The sequence below is a fragment of the Oryctolagus cuniculus genome, chromosome 14, assembly GCF_051225735.1.
Source record: "Oryctolagus cuniculus isolate XC-2025 breed Fujian yellow rabbit chromosome 14, ASM5122573v1, whole genome shotgun sequence".
NCBI lineage: Eukaryota > Metazoa > Chordata > Mammalia > Lagomorpha > Leporidae > Oryctolagus > Oryctolagus cuniculus.
Genome location: NC_142880.1, coordinates 25,418,291 through 25,445,770, shown reverse-complemented (window position 1 = coordinate 25,445,770; position 27,480 = coordinate 25,418,291). Strand labels below are relative to the sequence as shown.

The following is a 27,480-nucleotide window of genomic DNA, read 5'->3' as shown; positions in this document are numbered from 1 at the left end:
ACCTGGATTTCAAGAGTTTTTTTGCACCAAAATAAATTTGTCTGCTAATTTCATTTTTCCATGAAGGTCATAAAGTATTTGTGTAGAAGTATGTGCATATCTCAAACCCATGACAGTGGGAAGAGGCCCAGAGACCATTTGAAATTGGAAAAGGAGGGACATTCTTAATTCAGCAGCATAGCAATGTTACCCAGTTCATTTTAGGCAGGACAAGGCTGGAGGTTGGCAAACTGGCAAGTAACACTCTAGAAGACAGTGGAAAGCAATTATAGAATGAGATCATTCCTTTCTCTTGTGAAATGTAATGTGCTCCTTACAATATATTGTTCCTTATAAGGCGTTGGAAGCTGACTGCACCAGGGAAGTTTTTAAAGGTTTTCTTGAGACTGACCATCTTCAGCATCTTTAACTGGGGGATGGAATGGGTCGTATAGACTTGTGGGACAGTATTAGCATATCTGTTTTATTCCTAATAACTTTATTTGACATGAAAATGTCTTTCCTACATTATTATTTTTTAAATATATCAAATTCTCTTATTCTGGCCAGTTCCTTGGCACATTGGTCCTGAACCCCTGTTCCTATTGATCAGTTTCATGACCATTCATGGGGGGGAAAGGTGTCACCAAAGGTGACTCGAATTGGCAGATTTAAAATTGACATGTATCCACAGGCTATAAATCTGGGATAGTGTGTCTCCATCTCTTTTGTAAAGGGTGGTTTTGAATTAAACTTCATGGTATTTTTAAGAGATATAATTTAGAGACCTAGCATGATTTATATTCCTTTGTGGAACCAGAATAATTTAAAAATCTATGGTTTAGGGGTGGTTAGCAAGCTGCTTGGGATGCCCACATCCCATATTAGAGTACCTGTTTAAGTCCTGCCTCTGCTGCCAATTCTAGCTTCCTGCTAAGGTTCACCCAGGGAAGCAGTAGGTGATGACTCAAGTGGTTGGTCCCTGCCACCCACACAGGATTCCTGGAGTGAGCTCTTGGCTCCCAGTTTCAGCCCTGGCTGTTACGGGCATCTGGGGAGTGAACCAGCACATGGGAGATCCCTCTGCCTTTCAAAATAAATAAATTGTAAAAATGAAAGATTGGGGGCTGGTGCTGTGGCACAGTGGGTAAAGTCACTGCCTACAGTGCTGGCATTCCATATAGGCGCTGGTTCAAATCCTGGCTGCTCCACTTCCAATCCAGCTCTCTGCTGATGGCCTGGGAAAGCAGTAGAAGATGGCTCAACTCCTTGGGCCCCTGCACTGTATGGGAGACCTGGAAGAAGCTCCTGGCTCCTGGCTTCAGATTGGCCCAGCTCCAGCCTTTGTGGCCATTTGGGGAGTGAATTAGTGAATGGAAGACTTCAGACTTCTCTCCCTCTCTCTCTCTCTGCTTCTGCCTCTCGGTAACTCTGCCTTTCAAATAAATAAATACATCTTTAAAAAAAAGAGAAAGATTTAATGAGAGTTCTATGGTCCTACGAGTAGAACAACTTCATGTCAGTTCATGACTGGCCCATCATGATAACATTTCAATTAAAATTTACTGTTTGAACTGCTGGATTCTGCCACAAAGCCGAGAGGTTTTCCAACCCAATGGGCTCAGACCTGCAAGAGATCGTTACTCATCCCTCACTGACCAGCCAAGAGGAGGTCAGTATGGCTGGGCTGTTCTCAACAGGCCAACCCATGCAATGCTGATTTTTTTGGAGGGATCTTAGAAATGACTTCAGACCAATTTGAAATTTTCAGGGTTTCAAAATAAATGATCTTCCCCAAACCACAATATTTGGAAGCATTTATAGTGCACAAACTCTTGGCACCACTCTCAACCTTAACAGTACAGAAATAGTGGTTAACAGCTCAGGCTCTGGCATTCAAAAGACTTTGGTTTATTTTATTTATTTATTTTTAAAGATTATTTATTTGGAAGGCAGAGTGAGAGTGAGAGCGAGCGAGCGAGAGAGGTCTTCCATTCACTGGTTCACTCCCCAAATGGCCGCAATGACCAGGACAGGGCTGTGCCAGGCTGAAGCCAGGGGTCTGGAACTCCATCCTGGTCTCCCATGTGAGTGGCAGGGCTCCAAGCAGTTGGAGCATCTGTGGCTTTCTCAAGCACATTAGCAGGGAGCTGGATTATAAGTGGAGCAGTCAGGACTTGAACGGTGCTCACATAGGATGCTGGTGTCGTAGGCGGCAGCATATCCCACTGTTACCACAAACACCAGCTCCTTGGTTTAAAACCTGGCTCTGAGTCCTATGAATTCAGAAGCAATTCTGATCCTCAACTTCCTTATCTGGAAAATGGGGATAACTGCAACTATCATGTGGTCATAAACTTGATAATTTAGGTAGAGTCCATCATTAGTGCTCCATGAGTAGTAGCTATTACTAACAATAATATCTTTACCAACATATTTGTTCTGCGAGAAACAGAACTTACAGATAATTTTGTATATAACAATGATAGGAAATCAGGGAATCACTACATGAGCATGAGTCACCCGGTGAAGTCAGTACAAAAGCTGAACAATTGCCATTCATTTATTTTATAATATTATCTTTCCCCTTTCAACCTGGAAGCCAGCTATATTTTCTTATCAGCTATATTATCTTTGGTTCCTAGATAAAAATCCCTACACTTCCTCTTGGTTCTTGCTTGTTTTCATCTCTTTTTTCCTGCTTTCACAAGAAAGGAAAAGAAGTAAGCCTAGAGTTCAGTTCAAATATCTAGGTGAATCATTGCACCACGACTAATAATAGAATCCTTTTGTCACTTAAAACTTAGGAGCGTCTCACAAGAGACCGGGGGGGGGGGGGATTCCCAACTGTGAGTTCAAAAAGTTCATGGAAAATTGAATTCAAAGTTGTTTTTGTTGCCCCAAATATTGAAATCCACGTATTTTTTCATAATATGCATTTTCTAAAATCTTTTTGAAGAACTCATATATAGGATTCCATTTTCCATGAACTTTTTGAATAAACGACACATAAAACTCCTGCAAACAGCAGAAAATGTACAAAAATAAACATTCTAGCAAGGAAGAAAATAATATAATGATAAACCCAGTGGTTGCTCAGCAGGAACTAAATCTCATGTCCTCATTCCTGATATTCCAAAGCAATGATATACTTATTGGTATTTATGTGTGTATCAATCAATCAATCAATCAGTCTCTCTCTCTTCCCTTCTCTCTTTCTCTCCCTCTTCTTCCACGTTGTACATCCCTTGAGGTCAGGCATAGTTTCATTTCCCTTTGACCTCTTATAGTGCCTCATACATAGAAAGTACTTGGGAAATCATTGCACTGAATGGTATTAAAATAGGAGCTTAGGAATGAGCTAATGTTTCCAGACCCCAATAACATTATCTCACCAAAGATATTTTCACTGCTTTCTGTTAGAGTTCATTAATGAAAGGCCTTTCCCAGTACGCTGAATGATATTTTTCCTGTTTCCCTTCCTTAAGTGACTGATTGACTTTTTTCCTCTCTGAATGTCTCTGGCTCACTGGTTATGGATTTATTCCATCTCCAATCACGTCTGTCACTTGAAATCAGTGATTTGAGTTCATCATAAATACTCCATTTAGCAGAGAAAGCAGCGGCAACGTGCAGATTTACATGTTCAGTACAAAGCAGGAGTCACGGATAATTTACCAGATATTATCTTTTTTATCCCCGTGATTTTTAAAGTTGCAATCAAGACTCAAAAGAGAATTAACACAAACAGCCTTTGGTTTCCAAGTCCTAAGAGGAATTTCACTAACCTTTAACATCATGGGCCTCAAGGCCAGCCTTTTTAACTGATCGATGCTCCATTTCTGTAACACCAGAGAAAGAAATGAGAATCTTGGAAAAACAATATTTGAAAACTTCCATATTAGAAAATATCTCCTAAATTCATCAAATGCATTATTTTGTTAGAAAAGAATTGATACAAATCATTAGGTGCTAGGTCCATGAATCCTGAATAACATCTCCTACAGAAAACAAAAACAATGTTTCTGAGCATATTTAGAATGAGCTTTTCCTTGTGGAGATCATAATACTGTGCTACTGTGCCATTTCTGAAATAAGTGCAGTAGTTCTATCTGCAAGTGGGCGGATGTCTTAGACCCATAACCAGCTCTGCAACACTGGAGCACCAGTCTTCCAGTTGTCACAGGTGGGTTTGCCCTGTTAAAGTCTTAGAATTCAAACACAGGGCACACTGGTTGAGTCCCTGATGGCAGTGTTCCTGGTCCAGAGGTGCAGTCTTCCAGAATCGCCACACTTGGAACCACAGAGAGGGCGTTTCAGATTTGAAACTGACTGCTCTATTGCAGGAGACGTCTCAAAACCACCGGGGAAGACTTGCCGTCACCTGTCTTTCTGCACATCTCGAGTGGGGTTAGCCACGTGTTTTGAAAATCCTCCCCATGTCACTCAGATATCATCTCTCCTGCACATCCACCACTAGGGTGGTATAAAGGGGCTCACACTGGACTCTTCATGAGTTCAGGGATCATACTCATAGCTGCAAATTTTCAAGTCTTTGCCTTCTTTAACAGTACTTGGGCATCTGCAGGGGTGAGGGTACTGAAAACCCTGAGTTTGGCTTTGCATCTGGGAATTATCCATCCACATGCTTTCCCATCTGGGACAGTGGACAGTGCCCACACTTTCTGGATCCTCTCTGGGGATGTGAGTGGTGAGGCGGTCACCCTTGCATGGGAAATGTGCAGCTATTGCTGCCTCAGAATAATCAACAGGCACCTGGGTGAACTCAATCCTTGCCAGTGACTCAAAGGAACCCTGCAAAGGTTCCTTAAAGGACAGCTCTGAAGACAGCAATTACCAAAGTAATTTGGCTTCAAAACTTATATATGATTAAAGTTCTGCATTCTTTAGGGGCTGGTGCTGAGGTGTAACGGGTTAAGCTGACGCCCGCAATGCCAGTATTCCATATGGGCACTACTCTGAGTCCTAGCTGTTCCATTTCCATTCCAACTCCCTGCTAATGTGCCTGGGAAGGCAGTGGAAGGTGGCCTAAGTGCGTGGGCCCCTGCACCCACATGAGAGACCCAGAAAGGGCTCCTGGTATCGGCCTGGCTAAGCCCCAGCTGTTGAGGCCATTTGGGGAGTTATCTAGCAGATACAAGATCTCTCTCTCTCTCTGTCTAGCTTTCCCTCTCTATAATTCTTCATTTTAAATGAATAAAATAATCTTTTTAAAAAATGTTCTGCATTCTGACTTACTTTCCTTTGTTAAAATTTCTTTTCTTTCCTTGTTATAATTAACGTTTCTTTTCTTCATCAAGTTTACATGTTCTTACTAGTTCTCTATCTAGTACTGCCTGCTGCAGCTCCTGCTGCTTCAAATTTACCATCCTCAATTCTTTTCTTTATCTTCAATCTCCAATTGTTTGGACCCTGCTCAATTTTAAAAGCATTTCTGGACATAGAGGCTGGAAGCTCAGTAAGCACTCAGCACAGTTCAATTTAGAAAACTTATTTTTCTTAGCATTGTATCAGGAGTTAGGTTAGTATACTTTTTAAGAATTACATGTGTGTAACCCATTGGCATTGTGGCACAATGGGTTAAGCTGCTGTATGCCACATCAGCATATTTGAGGGCTGCTGGTGGTCAGGCTGCTCTGCTTCTCATCCAGCTCCTTGTTAATATGCCTGGGAAAGCTGCAGAAGAGGTCCAAGTACTTGGGCCCCTGCCACCCATGTGGGAGACCTGGATGGAGTTCCAGACTCCTGGCTTTGGTTTGGCCTAGCTCTACCCATTGTGGCCATTTGGGGAGTGAACCAGCAGATGCAAATCTCTCTCTCTCTCTCTCTCTCTCTCTCTCTTTCTCTCTCTCTCTCTCCCTCTCTCCATCTCTCCCTCTCTCTCTCCTTCTTGCTGCACTCTGCCTTCCAAATACATATATTTTAATAGAATTAGTAATATACGAATTGCAATTAGACAATTCCCAAACCAGCTGGCTGGATTCTGATAAAGCAAATTTGTCTTCAGAAAAAATTGTAAGTTGCATGAAAATACAGCAATTCAGTGTTTAGGGAAAGCTGAAGTCTAAATGGGGAATGCAGAGCGCTTCCTGTTTGGGATAATGCGTCTAACACAGATGCTGCCGTCCCTGCATGCACAGCGGCTGCTGAGCAATGCAGAGCCACGCAGGAGTAGCCTCATGGAAACAAGGCAGCCCCTCTCTTCACCAAGGCTGTCTCCTCTGGGACCACGCTGGCTCTTTATGTAGCAGGCATTACTTCGGATATCAAGACTTTCCGGTGGAATATCTCTGGAAATCAGGGGAAAAATGCCAAAAAGATCTTTCTACTTCTTCAAAATTAGCTGATTCCCTGAAAGGGACACCAAATAGATCTTCTAGCAACCGCCTTATACCTTGATTTTCCATTTTCTCATCAACAAAGAGATAGAAGGCCATGCAAATGCGTTGGCTTCACATGGCTTTAAACAGTAAACAGGAGGGGAAACGTGGACAATGATGCATAAAATCCGTACTTTCCGTCAAGGTGAACTTCCACACGGTTTTGGTCTGAGCGTCTCCAACATACACAGTCCCGTCTTCAGAAGCAACGATGTCATGAGGCATGTCAAAACGCTGCCAAGGGAAGGAGCCACACGTTGAGCAGGAGGCTGTTCCGCACCGCCCCACCCGCAGGCAGGGCAGCAGAGCACGCGACAGAATGCTAAGCTTATCAGTCAACCCACAGCAACAGCAGTTCTCATCAAAGCAACTCCATGCCAAGGGGAGACGTTCATTCATTCATTCAGGACTGACTCTGCTTAAGCTTTGGAAAATGCTAAGGAACACTCACCATGGACTTTTCAATCTTTAACAAGTCAAAGGAGATTCCCAAGGAGATGTTGACTCAGTGCTATGTTGCCTACCTAGTTACTTATGTTTTTTTGCCTTCCTATTTCTTCTATTTTTTTACTAACAATTTGCCTGCTTCAATCTGTTGAAGTCAAAAGGACCAGAGATTAATTTTTGTTATTATTCTCACCAAGTTAGCACATGCTATCTTTTATTTGTGCACTGCTGATAAAAGGAACCATTTCGAAGACTTGGGGGACTTAAATTATTGCTAGTCTATGCTAGGAGATAGGCGGCAAAGTGGGCTTTATATCCCGGAAGTCTGATGTTCGCAATATTTTGAGCCAGCAAAGGAAGCACATGCTTCCACCTACTTCCGACTTAAGATGTCCTGTGCTTTCATGTAGTTCTTCATTTAAAATCATTGCTGTCTCAGTCGTGAGGACACAGGAGATGTGGGTGCTTCATGTGACCTCCTTGGGGGTCACTGAGCTAATTCCTGGACCCGCAGGCCTTGTTGGTGTGCTGCTGACATTTCCATCTGTCTCCTGAACCATCCAAAGGTGCCCTGGGGTTGCCAGTTGGCAGGTTGTGGATAATGTCTGTCACCACGGAGGCCAGCGAGGCCTGCCTGAATACACAGTTCTCAAAATACGACCAGTGAGTAGGAACAGGAACATTTCCCAGGCTGTAGGCGTCTCAGCCAACCTCTGCCCACTAGGGTGTGCTGTGAACCAAGGGCATGGTTGAGGCTCTTGGCTCAGTTTGGGAGGGCCGGAAGAACCACACATGCTTCGGAGGCACTACTGTGCTTTACAAATTGGCAACAGTTTGTCATGTTGAAAAGCAAAATGAGACAGCTGTGCCATGAGGCTCTTTCCTTGAGCCGATTTGAAGGAGTGGTGCCCCATGTGCAGGGAAGGCCAGAGAGCCAGAGATCACATGTTGCCACGTGGAAATCCCACAGGTTTGTCATTAAATTTCATCTGTATTTTAAGTTCTGTGGATGGGTGGCAACAGCCTTGCAAAAGGCAGTTTCTGTTTTACACCTTAAGACGTTCTCTGAACAGGTTTCCTATTTTCTGATAGGAAAAAGATTTTAATGGTGGGGGAATATATGTGAGGGGGGAAATGTGTGAACCACTCATTGGCTAGGGACTTTTCTTTAAGTCGACCACAGGATGTCCTAGATCCGAGGCTATCCTTATTAACAAACCTCCCTCTGTGGTTCTCAGACTGAGCCATGGAGACAAGGGGGTTGGTTCTGTTGGGAATACCGTACTTTGGGGCCGCTGTAGGCCTCCAGGTGCAAGGTTAGTGTGTGGCCCTTCAGGGCCTCCACTCCTATTGCAACCACAGGCACGCAACTACCTACCGTCTTATATTTAAAATCACTATTTCCTAAAAAAAAAAAAATTCTATCTAAAAAAAGGTTCATGCTTATGGGGGGAGGGGTACACTGTGTAATGTTCAAATAATGGTAAGTCTCTCATTTATCATTTTAATCATTCTACTGAACTATTCCATTGCTTTGTATCATTTGAAACAGAAAATTATGTTGATAAGCTTTGGGATTAAGCTTTTGGCTTTCAAGTGGAACAGATGTAAAGATCATCTAATCAGGCTCTGCAAATTCTTCTCTTTAGATATCTGGAGTAAAATATAATTGACAGGAGAAAAGAATGACAGCATCTTCCTAGGCATCCGGCAACAAGGCCCAGGGCAACCTGTCCTCAAAATCTTGTATTTTATTTAAAAGAAAACTCATAAGGAATTTGTGTTGTATTCCATTTCACAACTATCTTTGCTTTAATAAACTAATTATGGTTAAGCCTACTTAATATTAAGTAAATAGTTCTTCCAAGAAGTTTCTCTGTGTTTACGTTCTGGCTTAACGTAGCCCTAGCTATCCAAAAGTGTACCTGAGAGATTAAAAGGGATTAAAAGTTCTGTACATTTTAGAAGCTGAAAGACCAGGTCTGCTAGTTACTATGGGGAGACTTGGACAAGCAATTTAACTTCTGTGAATCAGGTAGCTCAAATATTTTCAAATAATCTAATTCTAATCTGCACTGTAAAGGCTGGGAAATTAACATGAATCTGGGCTAGTGCTCTTTGTTTTGGTATTGGAGGCGTGGGGATCATTCCCTTCCTTTTCCACATGAGCTGCTTATAGAAGAAGGAAGACAAGATCTTCTGGGATGTGAATGGAGGCAGACTCTGAGCACCAACCCAGTCCTTTTCTGTGATTATGAAGGAAGAGCTCAGGAGGGAACTACGTGTATGCTTCCCTCCCAGCTTTCTGATCCCATCTGACTGAACCTGTCCTACTGTCTTGGTTTCCCAGCACAGATGTGAAGATGGAGGTCATGTATCAGGTGTAAGCATTTTTAAAGAATACAGTAGTAGAAGGAAATCCAAAATACATGGGGAAATAAATATAGTGGATATGCACAGAGGCACCCAGTATGTAAAACTTGACCTGTGACTTAAAAGATGACTCTCCCATTATACCAGAGTCAATACACCATATTATTTACTTCACCCAAACTTAATCTTTGGGATGATAATCTAATTAAACGAAAAGTTTGAGATTCATGAACTGATTTTAGTCTATTGAGTCAGCATGGAATACTTTTCTGTATTTCTGTGTAATATCAAGACTTGTTTACTAAAAGAAAAAGCAAATTTCTTCTTGGAGTGAGATTCTTTGCAAGTTTGTTCTATCGGCCCACATGTTATGACACATTGATGGTTGGATGTTTGATGAATGCTGATGGATATGCACAACACTTTCTGCAATTTTAATTCAGGACTATTCACATTTTTATGAGAGAATTTAGAATCTAACCTCGGGGCTGGTGCTGTGGCGTAGTGGGTAAGGCCACTGCCTGCAGTGCTAGCATCCCATATGGATGCCGGTTCAAGTCCTGGCTGCTCTACTGCTGATCCAGCTCTCTGCTGTGGCCTGGGAAAGCAGTAGAAGATGGCCCAAGTCCTTGGGCCACTGCACCCACATGGGAGACCTGGAAGTAGCTCCTGGATCCTGGCTTCGGATAGGCTTAGCTCCGGCTGTTGCGGCCAACTGGAGAGTGAACGATTGGATGTAGGACCTCTCTCTCTCGCTCACTCTCTCTCTCTCTCTGCCTCTCCTTCTCTCTGTGTAACTCTGCCTTTCAAATAAATAAATAATTTTTTTTTTAAAAAAAGAATCTAGCCTCTTGCTTAGCACTTAGTTTTGGTTTCTAGATGCATATTTGAATTAAAACTTAATATTCTGGGGGCTGGCGTTGTGGTGCAGTAGGTTAATCCTCTGCCTGCAGCGCTGGCATCCCATATGGGCGCTGGTTCTAGTCCTGGCTGCTCCTCTTCCAATCCAGCTCTCTGCTATGGCCTGAGAAAGCAGTAGAAGATGGCCCAAGTCCTTGGGCATTGGCACCCACATGGGAGACCCAGAAGAAGCTCCTGGCTCCTGGCTTCGGATCAGTGCAGCTCTGGCTGTTGCAGCCATTTGGGGAGTGAACCAACGGAACGAAGACCTTTCGCTCTGTCTCTCCCTCTCACTGTCTGTAACTCTACCTCTCAAATAAATAAATAAAAAATCTGAAAGAAAAAACCTTAATATTCTGGTTCAGACATTACATTATCATTAAAAGGTAGAGAAGGTAAACATTCCAGTAACACAAAGTGCAGACCTGGAAGAAGCCAAGCCTCTCACCTTCTTTATCAATAGATATGAGTCAATTCGCTCCAGGGGACAATAAGAAAGATCAGTTAATCAACGAAGACCTGTACAGTAATCAGGGTCATGAATTTTCTCTGAAGGGCTTTCAGGATCTGATATTTGACTGCTTATTTTTTTTCAGGTGAAATATTTTCATGACAAAATCTTAGGCTAGAATATGCACTGAAAACCAAAGATAGGAACTTTTACTGGAATCTTTAGATTCAGAATGTTTGAATCAGATCCTGGAACTTGTGCTAGAAGCTCCACTGGGGATGAGGCTGTGTTCTGTACAGCTTGCTCTTCTATCCTCACTTTGTGGCACAAGGCCTGACCCCGAGTAAGTGTTTTTGAGAAGGTATTTCAAAAAGTCTGTGGAAAAACAGAACTAGAAGGTTAAGTTTATTTTGGTACAAAATTTTTTAATTTCATAAATAATGTTTTTCTAATATGCATTTCCATGAACTTTTTGAAGTATCTTCATACATATCTTTTGGATGAAATGTGATAAGCCTCAGACTTGTGGTTGGTATTCTAACAAACTGCTAAAATACTGAGGCATTTAAAGTTTTTTTTTTTTAAATCTAGTGAATTTGGAATCATAAAGAATAAGAACTATAGGGGCTGACGCTGTGGCGCAGCGGGTTAATGCCCTGTCCTGAAGCGCCAGCATCCCAAATGGGCGCTGGTTCAAGACCCAGCTATTCCACTTCTGATCCAGCTCTCTGCTGTGGCCTGGGAAAGCAGTAGAAGATGGCCCAAGTCCTCGGGCCCCTGCACCCATGTGGGAGACCTGGAATAAGCTCCTGGCTTCAGATCAGCACAGCTCCGGCCGTTGCGGCCATTTGGGGAGTGAACCAGTGGATGGAAGACCTTTCTCTCTCTCTCTGCCTCTCCTCTCTCTGTGTAACTCTGACTTTCAAATAAATAAAGAAATCTTTAAAAAAAGAGTAAGAATTACAAGCATCAAGATATACTTTTCCTAGTGACTTATGACAATTGCATTTTGAACCAAGAAAGCCAATCAGTTTCCACATATTTTGAAAAGTACATTTATGTGTATCGCTTTAGCAGGTTGAACTTTTTACAACTGCGGTGCCCCAAGCAAATGCACCCACATTCGTACAGCGTGAATAAGCATTCTGAACACTCTGGCCATCATACACAGACACAGTCCACAGGGAAGTTAGAAAGGCTGTGGACACACCAAACCATAGATAGTGTGTTTGCAAAAAAAGCATTGTAAAAACAACTGCAGTACAATAAAAATTCTATGAAGTCAAAAGCCTTTAATGCCTAATGTAAACCAAATCTTTAGAATTTGAATAAATTCTACTTTCTAGTCTTGCCACTTAGTACAGTTATAGCAATAAAAAAAATCCAGCAAAGATTTCTGTTGAGTCTAAGAGAACTGTAACAGTACATTTAACATATGTGGTGTTATCCCTACTTGGCTGAAACTGGGAAAAGACTTACTTCTTGGGAAATTTCAATTCAAACCTGCCATCTTCTGCAAAGTCCACTACGAATCTTAGAACTGCATAGTGTTAATTTGCAGTTAAAGAAACCTGAACAGGCAAAGACATTTATCCTAAATAAAACATCATCATAGGATATTCCCACCAACCTAGTTAAGAAAGTTATCGTAACTCCTAAAAGATCTTCTGTTGCTTATACAACTACAAATTGAATGCCTAAATTCATACTTTTGTTTTATTTTCATGAAAGTGGAAACCTAGGCAATGAGGTGAATACCTTGCGTACAGGCTTGAAGACATCTATAATTTCCCCACTGGAAAAGTTCATTACAAATCCTTGCACAGGTTCCTGTTCACCGAAGTAAGGCTTCCCATTCACCGCAAAGAGCAAACCTATGACAACACATCCAGTTAACCTTTATTTAGAATATGAATAAAACTGATCTTCAAATATATGCATGTACTTTATACACACACAAAATATATTTAGGGTCAACTTGGTACCTTCCATTGAGTAACCAGATCAGGGGCAACCAAGTTAGAGGACTAAGCTTTCAATAAGGAATTAGGGAACTGGAAAGTCTGTTCCATTTAGGAAGATAGTAGAAATCAGGAATACGTAGATATTGATATATAAATACACTGATTATATAGACATAGATATCACAAGCATCCTAAGTAGGTATTGGGAAAAGTCAGGTTATTCAGACGAATTATTTTGGGGCATCATAACTTTTAAAAATATGTAGGGGCAGGTGTTTGGACTAGCTGTTACGATGACAGTTAAGGGGCGGGTATTGTGTTGCAGTAGGTAAAGCAGCTGCTTGCAATGCTGGGATCCCATATGAACACTGGATTGAGCCCTGGCTGCTGTACTTCCTATTCAGCTCTGCTAATGCACCTGGGAAAACAGCAGAAGATGGCCCAAGTACTTGGGTCCCTGTACCCCTCTGAGAGAGCATGACAGAATTTCAGGCTGCTAGCTTTGGCCATGGCCCAGCCTCAGCTGTAGTGGCCATTTGGGGTGTGAATCAGCAGATGGAAGATCATTTTCTCTCTCTCTTTGTCTCTCCATCTTTCTCTCTCTCCCTCTAACTCTCCCTTTCAAATAAATAAATAAGCCTTAAAAAAAAAAAAAAAAGACAACAGTTAGACACTCTTGTCCACCACCGAAGTGCCTGGGTTCACTTCCCAGCTCTGGCTCCACACTTCAGCTTTCTGCCACTGCAGACCCTGGGAGGCAGAGATGACGGCGCAAGTAGTTGCATCCCTGCCACCCACATAGGAGACAAGGCTTGATTCCCAGCTCCTGGCTTCAGCCTGACCCAACCCCTGTTCTTATAGGTATTTGGTAAGTAAACTAGCAGTTGGGAACTCTGTGTGTCTATCTGTCTACCTCTTGAATAAATAATTTTTAAAAAGTAACATATACCATAGCTGCAAGTAGAATCAAGAAATATGCAAATAAAGTAAGTGAAGTTACTGTTTTAAAAATCTGATTTTAAACAACTGGACTTAGAAAATGTGAGATGCATATTAAAATTATCCAAGATATCCTTTTCCCTAATTAAAATCTCAGAACATCTCTATTAATTCCAATCAACATTTTTGTAGGAAAATAATAAATAATGGAAATAGTGATGAGACACTCAAATTATTCATATTACTGATCATTAGTTTTTAAAAATTAAATATATAAATATAAATATATTTAAATATATATAAATATAAATAAAATATATACAAAACTGACTTATCATTGAAAATACTTTCATCTTGCTTTAAGAATAGCATAATGTTTGTGGCATATCATACAATGAAAAGAATCAACACTATAAACATCAATACTACTACGCAATATGATTGAGAGAGCTGTCTTTTGTTTAGATTGTCTTTAGCCAGATTTATTCTCATCTTCTCTCTTAATATTTTTCTTCTTATATTTATTTTGGTTCACTAATAATTTGATCATCCTTTTTAAAGTGAATGGTCCTGATAAATTTATTCTTTAAATATGAGATAAGACCACCCTGACAATTCAATTTCATTGACATTAATGAAAATCTTCTATTACTTATCCCTTGGGGAAGCCAAATTTTCTCCCCATTCAGTCAGCTGACTCCTTTTAGTCTTTGTCCTAAATTAATTCAGGACTCCCTGGGAAGACAGGAGCCATATGCAACTTTCAATAATAACTTTAGTAAGAGACATAATTATAATGGTGACTATGAAGAGTCGATGCTAATTTAATATGGGTGTAAATATGCTTAATAAAATATACTGCAAAATTATATACATATTTAGAAATAAAATATATTTTCAGTTGTTATGTATTTACATTTAAAGAAATCTTAAGCTGTTTTTTTGTACTATGAATCATGTGCATCTTATTTTGTCATTTTGACTTTTTCAAATTTCCTTTGAAATTTCTTAAAGTCAAGAAGATTAGGGCTGGCTGTGGCTCAGCAGGTTAAAGCCATAGCCTGCAGCACCAGCATCCCAATGGATGCTGCTCCTTCCTGGCTGCTCCACTTCTGATCCAGCTTTCTGCTAATGCACCTGGGAAAGCAGCATAGGATGGTCCAAGTGCTTGGGCACCTGCACCCACATGGGAGGCCCGGAAGAAGCTGCTGGCTCCTAACTTCAGCCTGGCCTGCCTTGGCTGTTGTGGCCATTTGGGGAGTAAACCAGTGGATGGAATATCTCTCACCCTCTCTCTTTCTATGTAACTCTGCCTTTCAAATAAATAAATAAATCTTTAACAAGTCAAGAAAATTTGTATTGAAAATTAGAAAAAATATTCAATAATGCACTTGTTATTTCTCCTGGCATTTACACATAAATCTCACATATTTAAAATATTTATCTTTAAAAATATTGGCCACCGTTTTTAAAAAGTATAAAACAATTATTCTGAATGGTGATTTTATCAGACACCTACCATCTGTTGGTGATGCGTGAAGACATAATATTAATCATTTAATAACTAGACCAGATGATCATAATTAAGGAAAAATGAAAATCTGTGTTTGGGAACATTTTCTTTTTTTTATTCACTTGAAAGGCAGAGTTACAGAGAGACAGGAAAACACACACACACACACACACACACACACACACACATGAGAGGGAGAGAAATCTTCCTCCATCCTCTGGTTAACTTTCTAAATGGTCACAATGGTTGGGGCTAGGCCATGTCAAAGTCAGGAGCCGGGAGCTTCTTCCGGGTCTCCCATACAGGTGCAGGGGCCTAAGCACTTGGGCCTTCTCCCACTGCTTTCCCAGGAGCATTAGCAAGGAGCTAGATGGGAAGAGGAGCAGCTGGGTCTTGAATCAGGGCCCATACAGGATGCCAGTGTCGCAGGTGGCAACTTTACCTGTTACACCACAGCACTGGCCCCCGGGAACAATTCTTAAATCCTTTGAGTTCTTCATTATTTCTGCATGAGGAAAACTGTTACTTGAATTAGACAATGATTTACAACATACTTGGAGTTTTAAGATAGTTTAAGATCTGTTATAACCCTTTAAAGAAAAAACATTATAAAAACTGAGTAAGTTAAATAATTTTTAAGGATAAAATACAATACAACAAAACACAAAAAGTAAGGTGAAAATACCTGGTATGTATGAAATTGCAAATACATTTCTTCCAAATGCCGCGTGCTTAATCTCTCTCACAAATTCTTTGGTGTCAGTGTTAAAGCACTGGACCCGACCATTTTCCCTGTCTGCCACACATAACTGTCCCAAATGGGGCACAAGGGCCAGGCTGTGAGGAACGCTGAACTGCCCTGGTTTAGGATTGCTCCCTGAAGTCTCTACAAAACAAAGAAAAGCCTCAGAAACGCACTTGATAAAATCACCCAAAGTCTAACTCTAATGTGTTCTAATATCCTCAAATCACGATAGTAAACCGTTAAATATCTAGAACCAGAAGGAACATATGTACTGCAGTATGTATGTTTATCACATAATATCTCTTTCCCCCACATACATTACAAGTCTTCTACTTGGACAAAGACTTTTGGTGGAAGCATTCTTTTTCCCTTCAAAGACGTGTATGTGTGTGTACACGCATGTGTGTTGTATGTGACCAAGCCAACTGCATACATGCAGTGGCCCTGGTTGCTTCATTGCAGAGGACAATTCCATTGTCACCACTGTGAGAGGTAGCCAATCACGTGTTCCTGGTGACACTGAAATTACAATTACAGATCAGTCATGCTTTTGGGTACCTTCTCCCCACTGTGTGATGAACTTCCCACTTGGTGAGAACTGCACAATCCGACTGTTGCAGTAACCATCGGATACGTAGATGGCGCCTGTGCCTGGATCCACAGCCACGTCAGTGGGTTGACAGAAGTGATTCTGGTCACTGCCAGGCTGCATGCTCCGTCCCAGGGTTAAGAGGGGGCCTTCTTTACTGTTTGGATCCAGTTTGAACACCTTTTTTCCAAAGGAGTAAAAAGTTTACCAACTTTCCATGGTTGTTACAGACATAAAAAGACATACACCCCAACATAGTCAAGACCACTTGCAGAAGCAACTGGAGTGTCTGCTCCCAGAACCTACTTTTCACAACTGGCTGGGACCCTACAAATCATCTGGTCTGATTGCTTCATTTGATAAATGAAGCCTATGGCGCTGTAGGGATTTGCTCAAGATCATCCAGTTAATGTGTGGAGAATGGAGACCATTAAGTGAGTGGATATTCTATTCTACCCATCTCCACATTTCCTTGTTGTCTTTCCTTAGCTAATTACAAGGGTACTTCAAAGGTCTGTGGGAAGTGGGACTAAAAGATATGTATATCTTGGTACAAAAAATTTTTTAAATAGATGAAGTTTTTTTTTTTTTCATAAAACACATTTGTCATGAACCTTTTGGAAGTCCCTTGTATGCATGGATTTCAACCTTTGTTGCACTAAGATAAATGTATTCAATTTCATCCCATTTCCCATGAACTTTCTGAAGTGCTACAATGCTCTCTAGATAAGACAGGAGCAATAATTTTTGTTTACTGGGACAACATTTGAAGACTGCTAAGAGAACATAATAACTTTGATAATTATGTCTTCTGAGTTCTAGTTTTTGTCTTTCATCTTCCTGGTTTTTTGCCACCTGCTCCTAATAGGCATTGCAAAAGTATACTTGACAAGTTCATGGTTTGGTGAGGTGAGGGGATGGAGACTCTGTAACTCTTCTGTGATTGAAAAATAATTTCTCTGAAATAGGACCAAAATTTGAGTTTTTTATATACAAATATGTATTTACTAGAAACCTTGCCTCAATTTACAGAAGAATAAGGTTGTTAGGAAAGCAAATATACAACACAAGTGATATAACAGAAATAAAACATGGGGACAAAGGGGGTAAAAGCGAATCCAGAAAGCCAAGAAGGAGGCTTGCAGGACTCATGTAGTTGTCACAGCAAAGTTTCATGTGGCCCCTAAGCTTCCTGCCAGCCCAGGGGAGCTGAGGATTTACAGATTAGCATTCCCTAGTAGTGAAGGCCAAAAGCAAAATTTCAAAAGTGGACTTATGGGCTGCATGTGTGTCTCTCAAATTCGTTTGTGGACATCCTAACCTCCAAGCTGATGGTATCAGGAGGTAGAGCCTTTGGGAGGGGATTAGGTCCTTGGAGTACAGACCTCTTGAATGGGATTAGTGCCCCTGTGAGAAACAAAAAAGGACATGAGAGGGGTGAGGGTTTCCAAACGGTTGAGATGCCAGTTTTGATGCCCATGTCCCACACTGAAATACCTGGGTTCAATTCTAGACTCCAGATCTGCGAGAAACGAATTTTCTGTTGTTAATAAACCACCCAAGCCTTAGCACTTTGTTATAATGGCCTGAACTCAGACATGGCTGTTCCATTTTTTTTGTTGTAAATTCTCTGGGTCACAGAAACAAACTCAAATGGCTGCAGAGTACCTGGAAAGCTTAACCGTGCCAGCTTCTCTCTGAAAACTGCCAAATGGGAGATTACCTGATGCAGAGCCACGTCTGTGACCCAGTAATTTCCATCAGTATCTACACTCAGGCCATGTGGCAAGTAAAACCTGTAAAACAAAAACCATTGTCTTCATTATGTATTTATACTCAGAGCACACACAGAAGGATTTTTTTCTGATTTGTTGTTAAAAGCAGTATGAATTTATAAATTGATAAAAGTACACTTGTATGATTGCAGAAAAGTCCAAAATGAATTGGTAAATGAAAATATCTTTTATAACAGAAATCTCCCTGTGACAAATCTTAAGCAGTATTTAGTCATGTTAAAATTTAGTCATGTTAAAATTTAGTCATGTAAAAATCATAGATATTTATTATAAGTATGTTAGATTATATAATACAAATAATACCAATTTAAAAACAGGGTCTAAGATTGTACATATTATCATCTAAAAATACCTGTAAAACAAGTTGTCTAGTAATGTATTTGTATAGTTCTAATAAAATATAGTTTCAAAAAATATACCCCAAAGCAATATAATATTTTGTTAATATAAATGCTAAATATAGATGCCAAAGCTCTAAGAGTGCCCACTGTTCTGTGTAAAACACAAATAAAACAACTTTCAGCAAATGTGGGCTGTGATCCTCTAAGCAAAGTGAAGTTCTAAGCTGGACCATCATTAGAGAAAGTTAATCTAGCTAGCAAATCAATCTGAATGACCTAAGTAAGACAAACAGGAGCTCATACAGACGGCAGCCCCTTGGGCTTAAGGCACTTGCACAGAGTTAACAAACACAGGGACAATATAGTAAGGTGGTTTTTGTCCAGTGACACATGACAATCCATAAGCCTTATGTGTCCACTTCTAGCCTGACTATTGTGTGGGCACCAATTCTTTTTTTTCTTTTTTCCTGAGCCATCTGGAACATTCTGCCATTGACTAATTTACTGATCAACGTCCCTGTTTGGTGACTGAAAGAGAAGGTTATGATTTGCCTTCAACATGGATCCCCCAGTGATGGCCAGGTTGATTTGGTGGCAATTGTTTCACCTTCACCTTGATTTCTCTCCAGGATGCCTCTGCCTAGTGGAGGCAGGCTCACACACAGAGTGGCGTAGTTGGTCTTAGAATTAGGCTCCTGACTCAGCAGCTGAGAACTCTGTTTTTTAAAAAACCTTAAACCCCATTATTACCATCTAGCAGCTGCATTCAAAGTGGTGGATCCTTGCCTTTCAAAGAAACTAGCTGTCCCTATGCCTAAGCAGATGGAGGGGCTTCCTGAAGCAGCCAGGGACAACGGTCGAGGACATTTTGTGAGCAGGTGTCCCTTTCTTTCAATGACCATGAATATCAGCCAACTTTTTTTTTTTTTTTTTGCCTCTAAATGCCATCTAGGAATAAGACAAAATGATGAGGAGCTTTCAAAGTCAAATTATACACACCTGCTAAGGAAAACTAAAAGTGACATTTGTTTAGCCTTCACTCTTAGGTAGGAAGAGGGAAGCTTTTTTTCCTTAATATATGACTTTCCTGCTGAGGATTTTTTTTTTAATCATCAGACCTTGCTGCCCAGCAACTCACCTGATTAACTGTGTACATCAATGGCTCTCTCAAGCTTGAATTCCTGCTATAATCACCTGGAGCTTCATGTATTAGATCTACCCCAGCCTATATCTGAGTCTATTTTTTAAAACTTTATAATCTTAACTATTTATGGCATACCATATGATGTTACAATGCATCATACAACATGAAATGATTAAATCAAGCTAATTAATATGGCCTTCACCTCCAATACTTTCTTTTTGTGGTGAGAACATCTGAAATTTACTTGTATCAATTTTGAAATGAAATGGGAAAAGGACCTAAGGGCTGGTGCCCTGGCTCACTTGGTTAATCCTCTGCCTGCGGTGCTGGCATCCCATATGGGTGCTGGGTTCTAGTCCCGGTTGCTCCTCTTCCAGTCCAGCTCTCTGCTGTGGCCTGGGAGTGCAGTGGAGGATGGCCCAAGTGCTTGGGCCCTGCACCAGCATGGGAGACCAGGAAGAAGCACCTGGCCCCTGGCTTCAGATCGTCTCAGCGCCAGCCGTGATGGCCAATTGGGGAATGTACCAACAGAAGGAAGATCTTTCTCTCTGTCTCTCTCTCTCACTGTCTATAACTCTACCTGTCAAATAAATTTTAAAAAAGGACCTGAACAGACATTTCTCAAAAGAAGACAAGGGACCAACAGACAAAAGAAACCTAGTTTTTAGAAAAAACTTCCCATCGAGGTGGCATGTACCAATGCCATCTCACTAGTCCCAGTGATCAATTTCTGTTCACAATTGATCATAATGATAGGACTAAGAACCAAAGGGATCACATAAACAAGAATAGTGTCTGCAAATACTAGCTGATAGAATCAAAAAGGGAGAGAATGATCCAACATGGGAAGTGAGATACATAGCAGACCCATAGAATGGCAAATGTCCTAAACAGCACTCTGGCCTCAGAATCAGCCCTTAAGGCATGCAGATCTGGCTGAAATGCCCATGAGAGTATTTCAGGCATGGAAAGCCAAGACACTCTGGGGGAAAAAAAAAAACCTAAATGAAAGATCTCCACGAGTGAGATTCAAGTGGAAAGAATGGGTCATCAAAGAAGGAGGTACCTTCCTCTGAAGGGAGGAGAGAACTTCCACTTTGACCATGGCCTTGTCTAAATATGATCAGAGTGGGTGAACTCAGGGGGCTTCCATAGCCTTGGCAGCTCATGACAAGAGCCTAGGGTGATTACTGATGCCATAAACAAGAGTGTCAATTTGTTAAGTCAACAACAGGAGTCACTGTGCACTTACTCCTCATGTAGGATCTTTGTCCTTAGTGTGCTGTACATTGAGATCTAATGCTATAACTAGTACTCAAACAGTATTTTTCACTTTATGTTTCCGTGTAGGAGCAAACTGTTGAAATCTTTACTTAATGTATGCTAAACTGATCTTCTTTATATAAAGAGAATCGAAAATGAATCTTGATGTGAATGGAAGGGGAGACGGAGTGGATAAGGGGAGGGTTGCGGGTTGGAGGGACGTTATGGGGGGGAAGCCATTGTAATCCATAAGCTGTACTTTGGAAATTTATATTCATTAAATAAAAGTTAAAAAAAAAGAAAAAAAAAGAACAAACTTCCTAGGTGGTTGTAATATTAAGTCAAGCTTTAGAACCACTTACTGAGAAAATGAAAGATTGGCTGGCCCAGTAAGCATCTTGGGTTCTTAAAAGCAGCTATATAATATACACTCTTTCAAAACCCAATGGCACATTTTATACCCAATACATGTAGTACAAGCCCAATAGCAACATAAGTCATTCCACTTACAGATTTTTCCCACTAGAATGGAGTATTGCAGCATTATTTGGATCCACAACAAGAATAGTATCTTCTTCAATGGGTCCAAGTCCTCTTTGCTGGTAAACAAACTCGTTGTCAAAAGAGCTAAACAGAACAGAAAATAATCCAATCAGAAACACCAACAAATGAAATGAATAAAACAGAATGCTTATTGTCATGTACCCAATGTTAAATCCCTACACTGGGACAAAGTCCTTAGGAAGATGACCATTAAGACATGGAATACTACCGTCTGTGTAAAAATAAGAGAAAAATCAATGTAAATGGTGCTTATATGAACGGATTACCTATAGAGAGCATAGAAAACTCTTTGTATTTGGTGCTTCTAGAAAAGGAAATAGTGTAACTATGGTAAAGAGGTAAAGATTTTTATTTTGTACCCCTTAATACTTTCTGGATACCCATTTATACATTCACATGTGTCAATAAACCTTTACATATAAAAAAAAAAAAGTTCAATGAACCTGAGGAATGCAGAACACTCCTTGAGATTCTAAACACAGAACCAAAAGGGCTCGGGTGAGTTACACATCACTCTTGTGTGAAACTCCAAGTTTCACTCCTTTGGGTCACAGCACACCATTCACTACTCAGAGTAGGCAGTGGTGTAGTAGCACTGGCGATGTTGGGAAATGTGGCTGCAAAACTTCTCACCTGACTGTATATTCACAAGACACCCCCCACCCCCACCCCCACGGTTCATCAGAGTTTGGTCAAGAACTGCTAGAGTAGCTTAACTTAAAAAAAAAAAAAAAAAACAACTCTTCAAAGTATAAGAATTCAACAGCTATTTGCTTTCAAAAGAAAATGTAACATTTCTAAAAATATTTATCCTGTAAAAAATTATTCTGTGAATTTTTCGAATGTTTATTAGTTTATGGTCATCTGTTTGAAAGGCGGTGTGATAGGGATGAGGAAAGAGTTCTTCCAGTCAAGGATTCATTCCCCAAATGCCTGTAACAGCCTGGGCTGGGCCAGGCAGAAGCCAGGAGCCTCAAACACTGAGAACCTAAGTCCTTGAGCCATTGTCTGCGGCTCCTCAAAGTGTGCATTATCTGGAAACTGGATGGGAAGCAGAGGAGACGGGACTTGAACCAGCACTCAGATTTCGGTGCAAGCATCCCAAGTGGTGGCCTAACCAGCTGCATCACAACGTCCACCCAGAAAAAAAAAAAATTATTTCAACTTTGTAATAATCACAGGAAGAGCAATGATTAAAAGAATGTTTGTTATTGCACTTAAAACAGAATTTTCTGTCTAATCATATAAAAATACACTTAGAGACAAAATTTATCCATATAATAGCTTTTTTACTTTTTTTATTTTTATTTTTATTTTTGACAGGCAGAGTGGACAGTGAGAGAGAGAGACAGAGAGAAAGGTCTTCCTTTGCCGTTGGTTCACCCTCCAATGGCCGCCGCGGCCGGTGCACCATGCTGATCCGATGGCAGGAGCCAGGAGCCAGGTACTCATCCTGGTCTCCCATGGGGTGCAGGGCCCAAGCACCTGGGCCATCCTCCACTGCACTCCCTGGCCACAGCAGAGAGCTGGCCTGGAAGAGGGGCAACCATGACAGAATCCGGTGCCCCGACCGGGAGTAGAACCCAGTGTGCCGGCGCCGCAAGGCGGAGGATTAGCCTAGTAAGCCACGGCGCCGGCCTATAATAGCTTTTTTATAAGTACAGAACAGACGACTATGGATTAATTAGTTTAAAACGTAAATGAATATGCTATTTTTTACTCAGCAACTTCCAGGTTATTGTAAATTATTATGAAATATATATGTTCATATATATTAAATTTCTATGTAAATTTTTAGCAATACCTTTACTTAAATTGACAATTATCACAAACAGAAATATTTCAATTCCTATTTGTGAAATTACAATAGTCCTTTCTCCACTAAGACCCTCAGTGGAAACCTAAAATACAGATAGTGCTAAACTCCATATATACTGTTTTTCCTATTTAAACATACTTGTGATAAAAGTTCAATTTATAAATTAGGCACAGAACGAGATTAACTGCAATAAGTAACAATCAAATCGAACAGTATGCTATATAAAAATGCCAGAATTTCTACTCTTGTGCTTTGGGGCCACTATTAAGTAAATAAGGGTTACCTGAACACAAACACGGAGATACCAACAGTTGATGTGAAAACTGAGACAGCTACTAAGTGGCTAACAGAAGGGTAGAGTATATGGTGTGGATACACTGGACAAAGGAATGAGTCACGCCCTGAGCAGGAATGAGATTTCATCTCACTATTCAGAATGACACACAACTTGGACATAAATTGTTGATTTCTTGAACTTTCTATGTAATATCTTTGGATTGCAGTTGAGCACAAGCAGCTATAGTCATGGGTAAACAGGGTGTTTTATGGGGCAAATGACAAAGATGAATCTTCCAATGTAAGATTATGTAAAGAGGTAAATATATGTAGCATCAAAAGACAAAAACTGTATCAGCACATAATTAAGCTCTATGTGTGTGTGTGTGTGCACGCCAGATGAAGTCACAACATGATCAAGGGATATTTTTGTAAAACAAAATTTTCCTTATAGTATCAAGCAAGTATGTGGGAAAAATATTAGTAGTTTTTAAGGTTCATTTTGTAAACAAAAGTCTGAATAACATTAAATATCTATTGAGATATATTTGTAACTTGGGAGTGTGACAGATTTTTCAAATATGTCATATATCCATTGATTAGTTCTTTCATATTTTTATGGGAATTATGTAGTGTCCCAGTAGTAGAAAAAAAATTTTAAATTACATTCTCTTGGCATTAAAACTATTCAGCTGAGCTTGACTGGTACAGTCTTTTGGGTATATTTTTCTTGAAAGATAACAATAAGTCCCTGAAGTAGTTCTTATTAATAATTAACTCAATTGAACACAAAATATTGATTCAGCTTTGTCAATTTAAACTTAAGTAGTAATTGTTTACATATGCTACTAATTCATGTGTAACCACAAAAGACCCAGAATAGCCAAAATGATCCCGAGGAAAAAAAAATCAAGCTGGATGCATCACAATATCTGATTTCAAAGCATACTACAAAGTTACAGTAATTAAAATACCACAGTACTGGAATAAACTGACTCACAGACCAATGGAACAGGATGGAGATCCCAGAATTAATCCACATACATACAGCAACTGATTTTTGACATAGGTGGCAAGCATATGCATTGAAGAAAGGATAGTCTTTTCAATAAATGGTACTGGCAAAATGGATTATAAACATGTAGAAAAATGAAATTAGATCCCTACCTCTTACCATATACAAAAATCAACTCAAGAGAGATCAAGGATCTCAATGTTAAGACTTGAAACTATGAAAATGTTTGCAGAAAGCATATGAGAAACACTTCCAGACATTCGTGTACACAATGCATTTTTGGATAAGACCCCTCAAATCACAGGCAGCAAAGCAAAACTAGACAAATGGGGCTTTATCAAACCCAGAAGTTTCTGAACAGCAAAGGAACTAATTAATTGAAGAGGTATCTGACAGAATGGGAGAAAATATTTGCAAGCTGCTTATCCAACAAAGAATTAATATCTAGAATATACCAGCAATGCAAAAAACTCAACAAAACCACCACTCCAGTTAAGAAATGGGCAAAGGACTTGAATAGACATTTCTCAAAATAAGAAATACAAATAACCAACAAATATATGAAAAAAAATGCTTAGTATCAATAGCCATCAGGGAAGCACAAAACAAAAACTCCTGTCAGAGGGGCTCTTATCATCCATGAAATACCTCAATTTTTTTTCTAACTTGACTGTGACATTGGATAACAAAAGTTCAGCTCATCAAAGGCGTAGTATGCTGTAAGTTTCACATTCATGTGTAATAGGATGAAGTCTCTTCATTCATGTCTCTTTTAAAGTCTAAGCCTGGGGCCAGCACTGTGGTGTAGTGGGTAAAGCCATCGCCTTCAGTGTCGGCATCCCATACGGGTGCTGGTTTGAACCCTGGCTGCTCCACTTCTGTTCCAGCTCTCTGCTGTGGCCTGGGAAAGCATTAGAAAATGGCCCAAGTCCTTGGGCCCCTGCACCTGTGTGGGAGACCCGAGAGAAGCTCCTGGCTCCTGGCTCCTGGCTTCAGATCAGCTCAGCTGTGGCCATTGCGGACAACTGGAGAGTCAACTAGCAGATGGAAGACCTTTTTCTCTCTCTCTGCCTCTCCTTCTCTCTCCGTGTAACTCTTTCAAATAAATAAATAAATAAATAAATCTTTAAAAAAATAAAATAAAGTCTAAGCCTTCCTCATTACAAAGAAACCTAATAGTGCTTTGTAAAGGCACAATGGCAATTCATATAATGTGAAAATTAGGTTTCCTCTGACTATTAAAAGTAAAATTTTTTTTCTTTTTCCTTTTAAATGGAAATTTTAATTGACATAATTACAGATTTGCATGCTCATATAAGAAATCATACAGAAATATTCTGTATACACTTTATCCAATTTCCTCTAATGGTAATATTTTACAAAATTATATATATCACAACTAAGATTTGATGATTTGATAATGGTAAAATACCCTGATTATATTTAGATTGCTCCTTTCCCTTTAAAAATATTTGAGAGGTAGACACACACACACACACACACACAGGAACTGATAGAAAGTTCCCATCCATGAGTTCACTCTTCAAATGCCTGCAATGGACAAAGCTAGCCAGGCTGAAACCAAGAGCTGGGAATTTAATCCAGGAATCCAACTGGCAGGGACCCAACTACTTGAGCCATTACCTGCTGCCTCCCAGGATGCACATTAGCAGGAAGCTAGAAACAGGAACGGAGCCAGGACTCAAACCCAGGTGCTCATACGGGATGGCCTCCTAACCAGAGGCTTACCTGCTGTGCCAAATGCCTGTCCCACTTCCCTTTTTTATTTCCAAGAATTTTCACTTATTCTTACAGCTATTTGCTTGGGCGTGGAATAGATTAGTACACAACTATTCCGCTCCACCCTTACAAGGTACCAAGTCTTCCTAATTCTCGTCGAGTGCTGTCATGACTCATCATCAACAGCTCAGAATGGTGACAAGCCAATGGCCTTTGATCACAATAACGGAGCAGATCAGATCTCAGCACACCTGTTTCTGCAACTGTTCTCTGCAGAACAAGAAACCGAGGGCTGGCATCTTTACCTCCACGTGGTTTCTGCAAGAATGGGCTGCAGTAACTATACCACTGTCCCTTTGCTTTGTCCTGCCATCTACTTAATTATTTACCATCAGTTCAAAATCTCTGATCATACTATGTTAGGAAAAAATATTCCTACAACTTATTGATAGGGAGAAATAGAGATTTTCTTCTCCCAGGAACATACTTATAGCATTTCTTATTGCTCAAATCTTTCAAAATGTAAATTCTAGCTTAAATTACTCACTTCAACTATGTAAGTTCAGAGTCACAGACTTGAAATGTTGGCCTCAGTTTCTAAGGGAAAAAAAAGGTGTATTAAGAAAGAAAGAGAAATGTTCCAGGCCCACAGTTCTTGTGCCAGTCATGTCACATGAAAATGTTGCAACTGAGGAACAAGTTAAGTAAAAACTGTCCTTTACCACCGATACATTTCTGCAATGTCCACTGCAGAAAAAAAAAAATGACAAGTCACTGATACTTGGCCATCACAAACACAATTTGTGTGTGGACACCCAGCCTCATAACCTACAAATGTCAAGTTTCACGTGGTGGTCACAGTAAAATTAACTGATTTGAAGATTATCCCCTTTTATTTCATTATCCACTTTTTGGTGTTGCAATAGTAAATTGGGAAAGACCAAAGAAAGGAACTGAAAGAAAAATGAGTAACAAAACCAAATGATACAGAAGAAACGAATTAAAAGTTGGAAGCCTAGAAAATGTCAGTTCTTATTATCAAAGTACCTTTCCTGGTATGTAATTACAATGGAACAATTAATCATATGGGAGTTTTATTTGCTACAAATCACACTCAGATGGCATTCTAGGTTCTTCTTAAGACGACCCATTTTTCTAGAGCTTTATGACTATTATACTTATTAATATTTACACTTCTCCGGTATCCATGAAGAATCTCAG

General features: G+C 40.2%; 1 protein-coding gene across 6 annotated transcripts in view; it reads right to left on the bottom strand.

Annotated features, from left to right (window-relative positions):
- PAM (peptidylglycine alpha-amidating monooxygenase) overlaps nucleotides 1–27,480 on the bottom strand; it is a 342,095-nt gene that overhangs the window by 7,706 nt on the left and 306,909 nt on the right. For all 6 annotated transcript variants that reach the window (XM_089313069.1, XM_051853950.3, XM_051853946.3 and 3 more), the window contains 7 exons: nucleotides 21,356–21,472; nucleotides 18,025–18,097; nucleotides 16,271–16,481; nucleotides 15,653–15,853; nucleotides 12,310–12,425; nucleotides 6,515–6,614; nucleotides 3,768–3,821 (listed from right to left, as the gene is read on the bottom strand). In XM_089313069.1, coding sequence (XP_089169195.1) covers nucleotides 3,768–3,821; nucleotides 6,515–6,614; nucleotides 12,310–12,425; nucleotides 15,653–15,853; nucleotides 16,271–16,481; nucleotides 18,025–18,097; nucleotides 21,356–21,472 — 872 coding nt within the window. The remainder of the gene's footprint in view (nucleotides 1–3,767; nucleotides 3,822–6,514; nucleotides 6,615–12,309; nucleotides 12,426–15,652; nucleotides 15,854–16,270; nucleotides 16,482–18,024; nucleotides 18,098–21,355; nucleotides 21,473–27,480) is intronic.